The 14,062-nt window shown below is 37.0% G+C and overlaps 2 protein-coding genes across 4 annotated transcripts; one reads left to right on the top strand and one right to left on the bottom strand.

Moving 5' to 3' along the window:
• Positions 1–1,336: 1,336 nt before the first annotated feature.
• LOC135165220 (PWWP domain-containing protein 2A-like) lies at positions 1,337–11,129 on the bottom strand. Of its 3 annotated transcripts, none has more exons than XM_064126309.1 (4): positions 10,830–11,129; positions 5,664–7,308; positions 5,078–5,212; positions 1,337–4,993 (listed from the first exon to the last, which is right to left on the bottom strand). In XM_064126309.1, exons 1-4 carry the CDS (start codon positions 10,976–10,978, stop codon positions 4,847–4,849), a joined length of 2,076 nt encoding a protein of 691 aa, XP_063982379.1. In that variant the 5' UTR covers positions 10,979–11,129; the 3' UTR covers positions 1,337–4,846. The 3 variants fall into 3 exon arrangements, 2 of the variants coding, with proteins under 2 accessions (XP_063982379.1, XP_063982387.1); XR_010299452.1 differs by lacking the exon at positions 1,337–4,993 and adding an exon at positions 5,414–5,557 and having other exon boundaries at positions 5,185–5,322; XM_064126317.1 differs by lacking the exons at positions 1,337–4,993; positions 5,078–5,212 and adding an exon at positions 5,449–5,583.
• Positions 11,130–11,312: 183 nt separating this feature from the next.
• LOC135165247 (sideroflexin-2) lies at positions 11,313–14,007 on the top strand. The gene is made up of 8 exons (XM_064126357.1): positions 11,313–11,485; positions 11,556–11,753; positions 11,846–12,016; positions 12,338–12,536; positions 12,612–12,737; positions 12,808–12,974; positions 13,102–13,149; positions 13,411–14,007. The coding sequence occupies exons 2-8, from the start codon at positions 11,599–11,601 to the stop codon at positions 13,523–13,525; spliced, it is 981 nt and encodes a 326-aa protein (XP_063982427.1). The 5' UTR covers positions 11,313–11,485; positions 11,556–11,598; the 3' UTR covers positions 13,526–14,007.
• Positions 14,008–14,062: the final 55 nt, after the last annotated feature.

Raw genomic sequence — 14,062 nt, 5'->3', positions numbered from 1 at the left:
AGACTTTCGACTTTGTGGTGTATTCATCAACGTATTTGCGTGTACTATTTTTATTGAAATTTTATTCCAGCAAGTGAATGAAAAAAATGATTGGATTGTTCCGGCATTACCTTGATCGTTTCATTTCTACATTCAGCCCCCTTTGCAGCTCGTGTTTGAGCCCTCTTTCATTAAGATGAAGCATTTCGTTCCCTCTGGATTCTATCCTCATTCCCTCTGACTCCATCTCCCCCTCCTCCATCAAATAGATGAAATCGGAAATTACTTGTAATCACGAAATCTCATAAAGTCCCTGGCAATCACGTGAAATCCGAGATTGCATAAAATCATGGAAATCTTTCTGAAACTACGTGACATCAGCAATCAGTGTATTGTCAGATTTCTAAATAAATGGTGCCTCGTGGCCTTTTTCTATTGGTCGTTAGAGGAGGAAGTCATCAATGAGGGGGAAGAGGAATTTCTATTAGAATTCATTTAGAAATTCTGAAAAAGCCAAGAGAATTACTCGGTTATGAAAAATCTCATAAATCTGACCTTTTAAGCAGACGAAAGAGAACAATTTTACAATTTCCTTAAATTATTAGAGACTTTTTTTTAATCGTCGGAATTTCCAGAATTCTGGGAGTATTCCCTGAAATTTCAGAGGGATCCGAAAGTCAAAGAGATTTTTCAGAATTTTCCTGATTTTTTAATAATTCCTCGCAATAATTGGATAAAAACTTCGTGATAACATTTCATCCGAATCTAAAAACTTTGCGGATAAGATTTAGCAAAAAAAAATGTTTAATGTCTTTATTCGAGTGTATAAATTCATCACCGAAATGCAACTTGTTAGAAAAGTTCCATGACTTCTACCAAAAATGTCACTAGAAGTGTTTTAACAGGGTGACTTAATTTTTATCGCCGCATTGTACACGTCACACTAGGTCAAGGACGAATTTTAATGGAATTCCCCATCGTGACTCTCAGAATTCAAGTACAACATTGGAATTTGTCAGGTCCTCGCGGAGAATTATTGACAGATGGGATCCATTGTTCAGGAAGCGTGGAATATGGGATTGCTAGGCAGTATTAGCCACCCTTCTTGGATAAATCAATCTCCATAAAGGAAATCAGTTCATGGTCGCTTGATATTGGAGGGATATTTCTCGAATAAAAGATTGACTCTATTCTGTTGGGCAGATACTTAATTCTAGACTCTATCCATCAATCGCATACGCCGGTACTAAGGCGATACGATGTGTGTCTGGTTTGTTGTACAATTTATCTCGTCAACTAGAACTTCGTAGGCTCTGGAAATTAACAGATATCAATTCAGTGAAAAATATGGCTCTCGTTGTTTTAGACAGTGAAACAAAGTATATTTTTCTTTTTATTGATTTACACGTAAAAATCGCCCCAAGGCCGTGCACCTCCAGTCAGGTTTTTCGAGTTAATTTGCAAGAGTTAATTTGTAGCAGAGAACACACTGTTTTCGTTTTATTGGTTTCGTTAGATTGAGGTGAGCGATGTTATCCCAATGATAATTTTGATGGACCAAGTGAAATTATTATTGGAAAGCACTTCAAAATTCTAGTTATTAATCAGCAATTTTTACTTGCATTCTGGAGGAAAATTGCTGAGAAAAATTCAAATCGAGATATATAATTTTATTGGACGTTATCTCCTCCCGAATTCCTATGAAAACTCCTGGGCATTCGGAATTTCATTCAACAGGACTACAATTTTTTTCAGGAATTTCTCTCCGTATGTCAAAAACTATGGTATTTCAAGTGACAAAATTGCAATTTTTTTACATCACACGGCGATAATATTACCATCTGTGTCATGTTATTCTACTCTGAGTCCAAGATAATTGGACAGTAAGGAATCATTATCAGGATATCAATCTACTATTATTGATTTTTCACTTGAGATACTGTAATTTTTTATTGACTTATCGTTTTATCCGAAAAATTTAATAGTGAATTAATGTAAGTTTCTCTACCAGGCTCTTAAAATTCAAGTCATACTTCTGAATTGCCAGGATTTTAAGATGAATAGTGATAAATCGCAAAAACCCTGTTCAGGGCTCTTATACTGTACAAGCTGTTTCAAAAGAACAAGAGGCCTTTTCAGAGTTCATCCTTGGGAGAAAGATCAACTTGCATAACGAAATTTAGTTCAGGGCCACTTGAAATTGAATTTTTATCCGTAATAGATTCGTGAGAAACCATGAGAACTTTTTCCTATCCAGTCTTTTCATGACTCCATCGTTAAATTTTATGAGCGGAAGTGGATGTAACCACCTCGATGAATAAGATGAAAGACTTCAGTTGTGCTTTCACGTAAAATATTGGAATTCTATTGATGTTATCCACGAATGCCAGCAATCAAATCTTTTTACTTCAATCCGAAGAATTAAAATCTAGCAAAAATACTTGAACTCCTGCAGCATTGTCCGACTTGAAAGACTACTCGTACAAAAAAAATTTTCATGTAAAAAAATTCAGTCCTATTTTTCTGTAATTCTCATAAAAAATCTAGGAATTCATCAGCATTTTGAATTTTAGAGAGCTTCCATCGAAAATTTTCACTGGGAATATTTAAATTGTATGTTTCAGAGTGGATTACCCAGTAATTGGATCATTTTTATTTATCGAATACGACTTCATGAATTTCTTCATGCGCATGTACTTCTCTAATCTCATTAATTCTGTTAGATTATTCCAAAGAATTGTGTCAATGACATTTTTTCATGATTCGATGAAATTTTGACGTTACATAAATCGAAGTTGGTCAAATTCTTGTAATTTCAATTTATTAATTCGCAGGCATAAAATTCTTTTTCAAGTAAAGCTAATAAATACGATGTAAAATCCTATTGGCTCCTTATTCAACTTCCCATTAGATTTTAATTGATTTTATTGAATAATTCCGCCACTTCAAGCTTCTTGTTTCAATAGAAATCAGTAAAACTTAAATACAGGTGGACTTTTCCATCAATTTTTGCCGTATGGTTTACATTGCTCTGAACAATCCACTCCACAATCTTAAAAAAAAAACGTTAAATTTATTATGTTTTCACATTCTTTTAATGGAAGACGGTTCACGGGTCTGCGTTAGCCAGTTCTGCAACTCTTTTCCTTCATTTCAAAAGGCCGCTAATTAATTTTTGGAAAATAGAGAACGCGCATTACCGTCCAAGTTTATTCTTGTATAAATCTACGCCTCCCTAAGAGACTTGTTCCTGCGGAATGAATAGTACTGTTTGTATTTTTTGTTTTCTCTTTCTCTCTGTTAAACTTATCACTCAAAATTCAATTAACAGGCATAATAAAAAATAATATTTATCGCACTATGAACTACAGTTCCGCAATGAATTACGCAAATTCACGATATGTTTAATGCTAATAATGATCCTACGTACGTTTCGTAGATTTTCGTTTCTTTTGTATAAACACAGCGACATTAGAACATGGTTTATGCGCAGAATAATTACTTTCTAGTACAAAATATTTGAAAAAATCATCACAGTTATACTAAAAAAACACGAATTAACTCTTTTCTTATCGTTCTCTCTTCATTAATATCCGTAATTATAGTGGATTCATTCCAATTACGAAGTGAAATACCGTACAAGTGATTGGTAATTATTTTATTCTTCCAAAATCATTCATTTCTAGATGTACGTAATCATCAGATAACGTATTTCTTCATTAAAAAATGGATTTGAACTTTCTATCTGATCGTACGATTGTCCCTTACTGCTGAGTATTTACAAACGACATTTCCTACTATTTCTTCTCTTACAGTTGAAATAATGAAATAATGAAAAAAAACTGTGCGTATTATCTTGGCGACCTGTTCCATCAGTAGTAATTATTTCGGCAGTATAAGTATGAAGCATATGAAAAGAAAAACGAGACGAATTTCTTCCTCAGAGAATTATCACTAATGAAAGGCGAAACATTGATTTTGAGAATTGAAAAATCAATCCAGCAAATGAACAATATTAACAGTAACAGAAAACAATAAAATTATTACTTCATTCTGAAGAACAGGAAAACGGCACATTTTTTTAAATTGCATCCGTCGTTGAGGGAAGACCAGTAAGTTTTAAAAATCACAGGAACCAATTGTCGATTTTCATGTTCCATGTATGTTTTTAGATGCTTCAAGTAAACAATAGTCACGTGGGATCAATCATAATTTAGATGAAAAAATTAAATTGAACATCACTAGGAAGCTCTAAATTTTTTTTTGATCTTTTTAACTTCACAAAATCCGCGACAAAAAAATAAAAACTCCAGACCCAGTATTTTACGTGTGAAGATATAAATAATTCTATTAGAATGGAATTTTTTACCGAGAACTTTACTCCGTCCTGTTCTATTTCAAAGTGATAACTGTACTTTCTTGGCATGAGATAAGGGCAAGTACCACACTCGTGTAAAAATGCGTAGAAAAATCATCACCTGACGACACTTTCAAATTCGATTTCAAAGTCGCCTCAGAAGCTCGTTTGATGATGAAAGAGATGGCATGTCCATTCAAATTATGATAAAACGAATGAATTTTCTAATTTGAAAACTGACACTGAACATTCCACAATTTTCAAAACTTAAATTTGTTTCCCCTCAAGCAATCAATCAATTACACTTCAAACTAATCAAAAAATGCCTCAGATACGGCTTCTAATGAAAACAAATACTTTGAGAACATTAATGCGTTCATCACAACTTCAATTAACTTATATACAAAAACATTATATTACAATAATAAATTCGACCTTGTGTCAAGTTTACCTCTTGCGAGGTGGTAGACGGCAGTGACGAATTGCCCGAATATTAAATATTTTTTTATCTCAGGATAGTACATTGACCTCACGCGGTGAACCACACACTTTCAGAACATCATTCGTTGAGTTTGGTGTTATTTGACTGCGTGCCTCGGTTTGCGCCTGCCTAATGGCTTCTTTGTAGGGGCCTCTCTTTTTTTTGTTGTAACGAGCCTGAAAAATAAACCTCCACTGGTCAGAAACGCCTAAATTCACTCGGAATAATCATAAAAAATAAATGAAGGAAATTCAATGAACCTTAAAGGTCTCGAGGAATGGACTGAGTCGATCACAAGACATCAATGAACACGTGGACGAGCCATACCAAGCGACGTGGGCCTGGGCCTCTGGTGATGCACCGTCTTCCTTGCAGGACATGGATATGCTCAGGACCTGAGAATTTATTAGCCTGTGAATCTCCCGTGAAGGAACAATTTTTGTTCATTTCCTATTTGTCACGGGGAAAATTGATTGTATGGGAATCATCAACATGTACTTCAACACTACAATTGGACACCACAATGAGTCACAGATAAACCTTAGTCATGAAAATTGAAGAATACGCAACAAATAATTCTTATCTAATTTACGTACTTAGAATTGAAAAACATACTGGCAGCATAAGTCTGTTGAGCTGCGATATTTGATTCCAAAAAAATGATCAAGCCTTTCACTGGATTAAATTAGTCCAAGTACTCAGATATCCGTAAACAAGAAAATCTATTTTTCTAATTGACTCTTCAGCAGAAAAAAAAACTCAAAATCTTCAATTCCCAAACACTCAAAATTTAAAATTGTAATTACAAAGAAAAATGAGATAGCCATAATTTGGCAATGAGCCTACCTTCCCCGGCCACCAAGGAAATCCATGAATCTTCCCCCATACAACATCCCCAACATCCATTCTGCGTCCACTGGCCGTCAAGCAATGAGCAACCGGTGTAGCAGCTAATCTCAATGCGAGTGGATGTGCAGGCGGTGGAAAATCCGGTGTATTCTCATTAGCCTCACCCTCATGGCCCAACTGATGTTCCTGCTCAACTTCACTCAGCTCCTCAGAACTAGCCCCAGGGCTCTTGCACCCGGACGATGCATTACTAACCGGATAATCACACCTTGCATAAGCATTAGTATTCAATCGTTTTAACGATATCGATAATTTCTGCTTCAAACATTGCTCCTTAATAGCTGTATACGATTCACCACTTGGTAATCCATTAAGTAGAGTTGAATCTTTGGCATCATCATTCAACTGTTGATTCTTGTGTTTGCGTTCCTCCTTGTGTTTCTTTTTATGCTTAACCTTGTGCTTACGGCGATGATACGCCAATGGATCATAGGACGGATTGTACCTAGGCGAAGTGCTCAACGGCGATCTACCAGGTGAACCACCACTTCCACCCCCAAGCATCTTCCTCCTAGCCTCTTTCTTAGCCCTCTTAAGTGCTCTTTTAGCCGCTTTGGCACATGCTGAATCCTTTCCCGAATTTTGTTTCTGTGGATCCAGTTGCTCCTGCAGTCCATCCTCATCGATCTTGGGCCCCTCAAACTTCCCACCGTGAGCCTCCTCATTCTCCCCCTCGGACTCACCAATCGAATTCTTAATCTTCGAAGGTATCTTGAGTACCGTACCCTCCCCCTGTGCCCCAAACGATATTTTTATGATGGGCGTAGCTCTCGTATTCCTCCCATTATCCTCGAATATCGTTTCATCCCACAGATCCTCCATGGAGCCAACCGACCTCTTCTTCCTCGATACCCTTCCCGTATTTTTAGACTTCACGGTTGAATCTGCTGCAGCCATCAGTGTTCTTTCCTTATCTTTCTCATCGTCCTCATCGTCCTCACCCTCCGGTATTTTTGCACTCTCCACTGACGAACTGCTTAGACGACGTGGTGTAGCACGAAATGCGACATTAGCACCACCCTCGGGCATTGTTGACTCTGATGGTTCAATATCAGATGTACCACAATGATTTCTCTGGCTCTCATCACCTGGATTCCACTCTCCAGGTCTTGATCGTAGCCAACAAGCTGCGACATTCATATTCCCCTCACTCTTATCATCTGGCTTCTGCAGTCTCGAAATTTTCGGTATCAGTGATGGCACACTATCCATTATATCATCGCTACTTCTATTTTTATCAGTCTGTTGAACACAACGTCGCTCACTACGCCTCAACACAATGTCTGGATCGATAACTCTGTCGTTTAGTTTGCGTTTTTTGCCGATATCCATATTCTCACTTTTCTCATTGCAAATTGATCGACAATTATTACACAGCACTTGACGTGGACGTAATCTAACTGTTGGCCTTGCATTTTTGTATCTAGCAGGAGGATTTATACTTCTTCTCAAGTCAATTTTATTTATGACATTCTTTATCTTTTTGTCTTGAAAATAACTAAAACGTGCTGCTATTGTCGCCAATTTGTCGCCATCCGGTCCTGGTAGGGGCTCTGGGGGCTGGACACCACAGGGTAGTCCTCTACAATGAAAATCATGGTACATCATTAGTTTTTGAACAGAATCGTGGTTAGGATGATGCGAAAAAATAACATGACATGTCTTCCTCGTGTAGCAGTCGTCAGATAGACGATAATGTGAAATTTTTCGCGTATGAAAAAATCATGTAGGGTTGTTTTACGAATTATGTAATCGATCTAGGGTTGAACCTCACGGTATTAGCATTAACACGGTGGGAGAGGAAGTCGGCCCATGAAACAGCAAAAATAAGCAATATAAAAGGTCGTGGAGATGGTGCACATGGCAAATTATAAAGAAATACATAATTCGTATAGAAAATTTCCATATAATTTTTTATACGTGTTTCTTAAGGGTTTTTTAATCCATGGAATGTCTATGTCTTAGCCAAAGGCGAAGATTCTTGACCAACACGAGTAAAAAAAACCATCATTCTAGTGGATACTTTTCAGTAGTGATTTTGACTTTTACGAGTTTGGAGGAGGGCCAATGCAAATCACCGGATGAGGAAAAGTGAAGAGTAACGCGGAAATTACCATTTCTGCAGTCGTTACGAACCATACTATTTTAACAAAACGTACTTTTTTTCGTTTAGTCCGTGAAGCAGCTTCACCAAGTGACAAAAAACATTGTTGCTAGATAAACGAAATTATGACTGTTTTATCTTTAGATAACAAGTAACTAATGGTATTATAATTCGAAATTGGGAGACCACCTCACGGTCTCATGATAAGGTATTTGGCTAGCATATTGTGAAATGCATAAGTATTTAAATCGACATAATTTGTCGAAGATGGGAATCATTAACTAATGAAACGGGATTTCGTTACTCAGGAATTCGTAGGGTGTTGCAAGTAATGATGGTATTAAGACATGAAAAGGGTTGACTGACGTTACGTGAGGTTCAGGATTTTCCGATCTTACGGATGCAAAAAAGGGATTAAGGGGGTCAGGAGAGAAGGGGTAGAATAATGCGCTGAAACTAATTTCTCATTACAAATTAGGTTTAATGAACTATTCGTGTTTAGGAGAAATTACCTAGGAGTTCTAGCTGTAACCGATTAAAATATTATTGAAATGCTCCTAGAAAGTTTCAATCATCCATTTTCCCTGTTAATTTCACCCGAACTGAATGATTCCCCTATTGCAACGAGATTCATTAACTATTAACCAACGGTAACAATGACTATAGTCCCCCAAATATTGATTTGCTGAATATAAACGAATAAACATTTAGTGAGTAATAAACCTCAGTAAATCACATCATTTCTGTCATCAGGCTAAATGTTTCAAATAACTCATTCGAATTTTTGAAAATAAACGATAAAAACTATCAAAAGTTAGTGAACAACATTTTTTCAAATTTAATTGTTAATCCTGTAATCATTGATGACTAATCTTATCGTAATTATGCATCTTCAGTTGCTCAGAAAACTATTCTAACAGTTTTTCTTCACATTTTGCTCGTTATATAATTTTCAAGAAAATTACGGTTTCTTGGAGAACAATTTTTAGGAAAAATCTAGATAATGGAATTCCAAATTACGGAGCTTAATGCACGCAGTGCTGCTTTCGATGGTAGGGTGCCATGATCCAAGGAACACACTTGTGATAATTTTTTTCTGGGAACACAAAAAGACTGTATTATGTCAGTCCAAAATGTCATCATTTGGACGACTGTCAAAAGGATACCACAATTCATCAAAAAGTTATCTCAAAGATCCTCTTAACCAAGGATAACATTTTGCACTGACGTAAGTCCTTTCTTACCCCCTAAAATAAACTATCGGAGGGGTACTCCTCGGGGAGGAATTTTCAACATCAGAAATCATGATTGATAATTGCGCAGATGAAACAAGAATTTGGAACAGCAAACGAATTCTATAAATTTCTAGATAAATTTCATCTAAAGATTTACATGACTCAGACCATTTGTGCGGCGAGAATAAACAGCTTCGCAATCAGCGATATAAACTGTGAGAAATCGCCGGGTTAACAAAATTTTTATAATCTTTGGAATTGAGTGTAGCAAACTCGAATGAGTCTCTCGCAACGCTATTCGTTCTTATCTTAAGAAGCGTTTAACTGACCTTAATCTCCTAGCAGTTTTTCTTCAGATCAAATTTTCGATTTCATTTTAACAAAACGTACTTATCTTTTTTATGATAAAGTCATATTTATTAGGAGACATGTTTAAAGAAATTCAATAGGAAAACTTCGTGAATCCGCTGTGAAATTCTACTGGAATTTTTGTTTGAATTCTGCTGTATGTTCATTCTATTAGTTATTTAAGAGGAAAGACTTAATAAATTACCATTTTTCTTTCTGAATATTATCTGCCAACTTTTCCTGTACTGCAAAATAACAGAATCTAATAAAAAAAGGCCTTAAAAAATCTTTACTCAGAAAGTTCAATAAAAAATATCTCAGGGGATCCCCATCTAGATAAGTTTGTCTGTTATCAAGTCGTCAACATCTAACATAAAATTTTGTGCACTTCAGGATAGTTCAAGAATATAATATTCATCAACCAAAAAACAAGGATCTCAATAAAAAAAATGGCATTACTGTAAAAAGGAAACCCTTGTTAAAAGTGCTATAATTATTAAAACCGTTTGCAACAAACTCAACTGAGTTAATTAAAATCTGTTCACTTTCGCCCCAAAACGGTCCACTTGCCTCAATCTTCCCAGCCCTTTCGACCTCCAATCGAGGAAAAGATGACAACAATGGCCTTAACATAGTAAATCTACATTCTTCATAATCATTGTCTAATTACTAGTCTGTGATTGCTCCTGCGATACAAATTGAATTTCCAATCGCAGTATCGTTTTCTTGCATACGCGTACATCTACGACGAAGGCATCGCGCAACCGACCTATCGATCGGCCTGAATTTACGACCGCACTTGTCTTCGTATCTATATATGCCCCTAATTCATAAACCTCATGGCTATCTACCCCCAACTTTCCCTCAACCTCCTCCAAAATTTCCAATTCAAAGCCAACTTTCAATAAAAAAAAACTCATCGAATCGTAATTTCATCCTTTCATCCCCAAAATTATCAGACTTCCCCTTCAAAACACGATTATCTCAAAGATAATCTCCCTGGAACAAACGAGTCATCACGATTAATTGTGAATAGCCCCTAAAATCATTGAAATCAATGAACAAATGAGCAACAGACAACGCTAGGGGCTAAAGTTTAATTTTCAGTATTTGAAGTCACATTGAAGCAAGCAGTTATTCTCTTTGTGTTCGTGGACACTGTGAAGTGAGTATTCTCAATGAATAATAATGCTAATACAAAAGATGGACAGAAAAGCAGTTACTGGAAAAAGAGAACATTTGCACAATGATACGACTAAAACGATAAATTCTCTCGCACACATGTACACTGTTAATGACTCCAGTTGAATATTCGATGAGTCAATTAGATTAGACATATCAAGTAAATGTGGAGTTGATCATCCTGACGACGAGGATCACTGATGATCTCTGGTGGACAAGAGTGGCTTCGCTTACCTCTTGGTGGCATCAAGTAGTGCTCCCTGGAATGACTTGACCCCGTGGTCAAAGCTGACGACAATAATGTCTGGTAGTGCAGACTCGACGGTAACTAGGATCTTGTCGCCCATCGATATATCCTTGGACATTACCACCGTCTCCGCCATGATGAGGTTGTCCCTCCAGGTGGAAAAAAAATGTTTTTTTTCTTTATAAAATGTTATGTGACCCACAAGGCCCCTGACGGTAATAACGCCCGTTTAGCTCGTCGTCTGGGACGGATGACGTGAGAGCTGACGTGAGGGGGATATCTGGTGGAGGTAGATCTCTCGCCTTGGGCCACTCTCCTCTTGGTGTTTGCCTTAGCTTAGCATTCGTTCATTGTCGGATTCGCTCGGGAGACTTCGGACCTCCTGATTCGGCGCATTCGACGAAAAGTAATCCACAGGATTCCACAGCTGGCATACGGATGAACGACGATTGCGCATGCGCCAGGGCTGTATTGTTGAATCTACGAGCCCAGGACTGCAAGTGACTGCAGAATCTTGTTGTTTTTATTTCAAACAATATTTATTCAAAATGATAAAGGGGAGTGCATGCCTCACACCTTTATGAGTATTTTTACGAGCTTTGGGAATTTATTACGTAATTTTGGAGGTTAAGAAGTGGACTGGGTGAGTATCGGTGCTTGTGATTATTTATGGAAATTTTTGTCGATATATGTGGAAGAACGTGTGAATGTAGTTGAACGAGTTTTGGAGATAATCAAGGAGATTTTGATATCGCTATGACAGCTGAGAAATTTGATATTGAGAGGCCTCTATGGGATCTTGGAACATTCGCCGGACGTTGGAGACATTTCGCTTGGGTGACAGATCCCAGATCCTGTTTCGTGAGTGAAAAGGAATTGTTCGAGGCCAAAGAACTCTACAACGACTCCAGGTAGTGGGAGCTCTCTTACGGATTACGTGGGTTTATTAATTTTTTCGACCTCAATGGGTCTAACTGTAAGCATATTTGGGGAATTCTTTTAGAGCTGGACGAGCGCCAAACAACACGACCCGGGAGCAGCTGCTGCGTGCTAAAAAGTTGTACGAATCAGCTTTTCATCCTGACACTGGGGAACTGCAGAATGTCTTCGGAAGAATGTCGTTTCAAGTGCCCGGTGGAATGGCAGTCACTGGGGCTATGCTGCAGTTCTATAGGTAGAGGTACTGGGGGTTGTGAAGTGGGAATAGCTTCCAAGGGATGCGATGTTTGGGCAGTAATTTTACAAGATTTTCTAGATTTTTTCGTTTCCAAATGGAAGGATTAATCCTTGAATCTTCAGAGTCTCTCATTTCTATTGGAAATTATATCACATGATCTGACAGGTCAACAGAGGCAGTTTGGAAATACGTCCAATGCCTCTTTCTACAGAAAGTTTTATATAGATCGAATAAAATTTCCAAACAAATTCGATAGACTGTACTCATAAATTAATTGCTCATTCATCCACCCCTTTATCGCCAATTTCCCTCTTACAGAACGACAACAGCCGTGGTATTTTGGCAATGGGTGAATCAATCGTTCAATGCCCTCGTTAATTATACAAACAGAAATGCAAATAGTCCAATCACAGAGAAACAATTAGCCACGGCATATATCAGCGCAACAGCAGCTGCTATGCTCACTGCCATGGGCTGTAAATCCTTCTGGGCGAAACGGGCAAATCCTTTACTGGCGGTGAGACTTTTTCATTTACTATGGCCTGTTTTTACAATTGAAGAAACGAAATAACATTTCGAGCTTCTTTTTCAGAGATATGTGCCTTTTGCTGCTGTCGCCGCAGCAAATTGTGTCAATATTCCTCTCATGAGGCAGAATGAGATCCTACAAGGTGTGGATCTAGCTGATGAGAACGGGAATAAGCTCACACAGTCGAAAGTAATTAAACTTAATTGATTATGAAGCACTTTAATTCGTTGGAATTGCGTTCTAAAGAGCTCTGTGGTAGATTGCAGCTGTCAAGGGGATCAGCCAAGTTACGATATCCAGGATTATTATGTGTGCACCAGGAATGTGCATTCTCCCACCGATAATGGAGAGATTAGAAAAATTCAAGTGGATGCAGAGAATCAGACCTCTTCATGCGCCTATTCAAGTGCTTGGTTGCGGTATCTTGTGAGTGAACACTTGATAATCCAATACTAGAAAATATATGAAATTTCATGGACAGATTATGTAAAACATTAATCAGTGAAGCTCCTTGAAATTTATGAATTTTTTGACGCCTTAATTTTATTTTCAGTTTATCGTTCATGGTACCTACAGCCTGTGCAATCTTCCCACAAAACTGGTAATTATACATTTAAAAAAATTCTTAGGGTGACTGAGATGAAAATGTTTCACAGAAAAAATATTCTATAGGAAAAATCATTAAATTTCGATTTTCAATAACGTTTATCACAAGTTGCTGTATCTTAGAAATTGTTAGGCTGATTAAAGTGACACTGCATGCCAATTTTGAACTCACCCACCCCTAGCGCTTACCAGAATTGTAGATTTTATCTTAAAATTTTGATCTATTTTACATTCATGAATACAAATTCACTTCTAGCTCAATATCCACCGCTACCCTGAAACGTTGGGAGCCAGAGAACTACGAGACTCTCGTGAAGAATAGTAAGAGGACGGAGATTCCTGAGTACCTTTACTTTAACAAAGGACTTTAATCCGCACATCTGCATTGCATCAATTAATCATATACATCGTTCACTATTGATAGAAAAATTATAAAATCAAGATATCTTCGAGTCTCTCTATTTTAACGAAGACTATACGCACAATAAAATTTAATAGAAAAACTTTGTGAATTCGTAATAAAAAAGCAAACGAATTCAGAAAATAGAAAATTTATACCGGGAAAATTGAGTAGAATCTATTTCTATAGGAATTTTTCAATTAAACATTTCAAGGAAATAGGTCCAAAGAAACAAGAGAGTTGAATAGAAATGAAATAATATTTTCTAAGGAATACACCCGGTTTTTCTATTAAATAGGTTCGTTCATGTACTCTTGAAATCTGTATTTTGTCAATTAATTGTGTATTTTTCACAACTTAAGACTGTTTGATACTAATCTCTCCGCAACAATGACATAAAGTTTTGTAAACCTTCAGTGCGACAATATAACGATTTGTTAATTTGGAAAACCATGTTCATTGACTCGATATATTCTCTTACAATCAACCTCAGTTTTATGACATTATT

The sequence above is a fragment of the Diachasmimorpha longicaudata genome, chromosome 1 (assembly GCF_034640455.1).
Source record: "Diachasmimorpha longicaudata isolate KC_UGA_2023 chromosome 1, iyDiaLong2, whole genome shotgun sequence".
In the NCBI taxonomy this organism is placed as follows: Eukaryota; Metazoa; Arthropoda; class Insecta; order Hymenoptera; family Braconidae; genus Diachasmimorpha; species Diachasmimorpha longicaudata.
The sequence above is the reverse complement of the archived record's forward strand: the minus strand, read 5'-3'. Positions and strand labels throughout refer to the sequence as shown.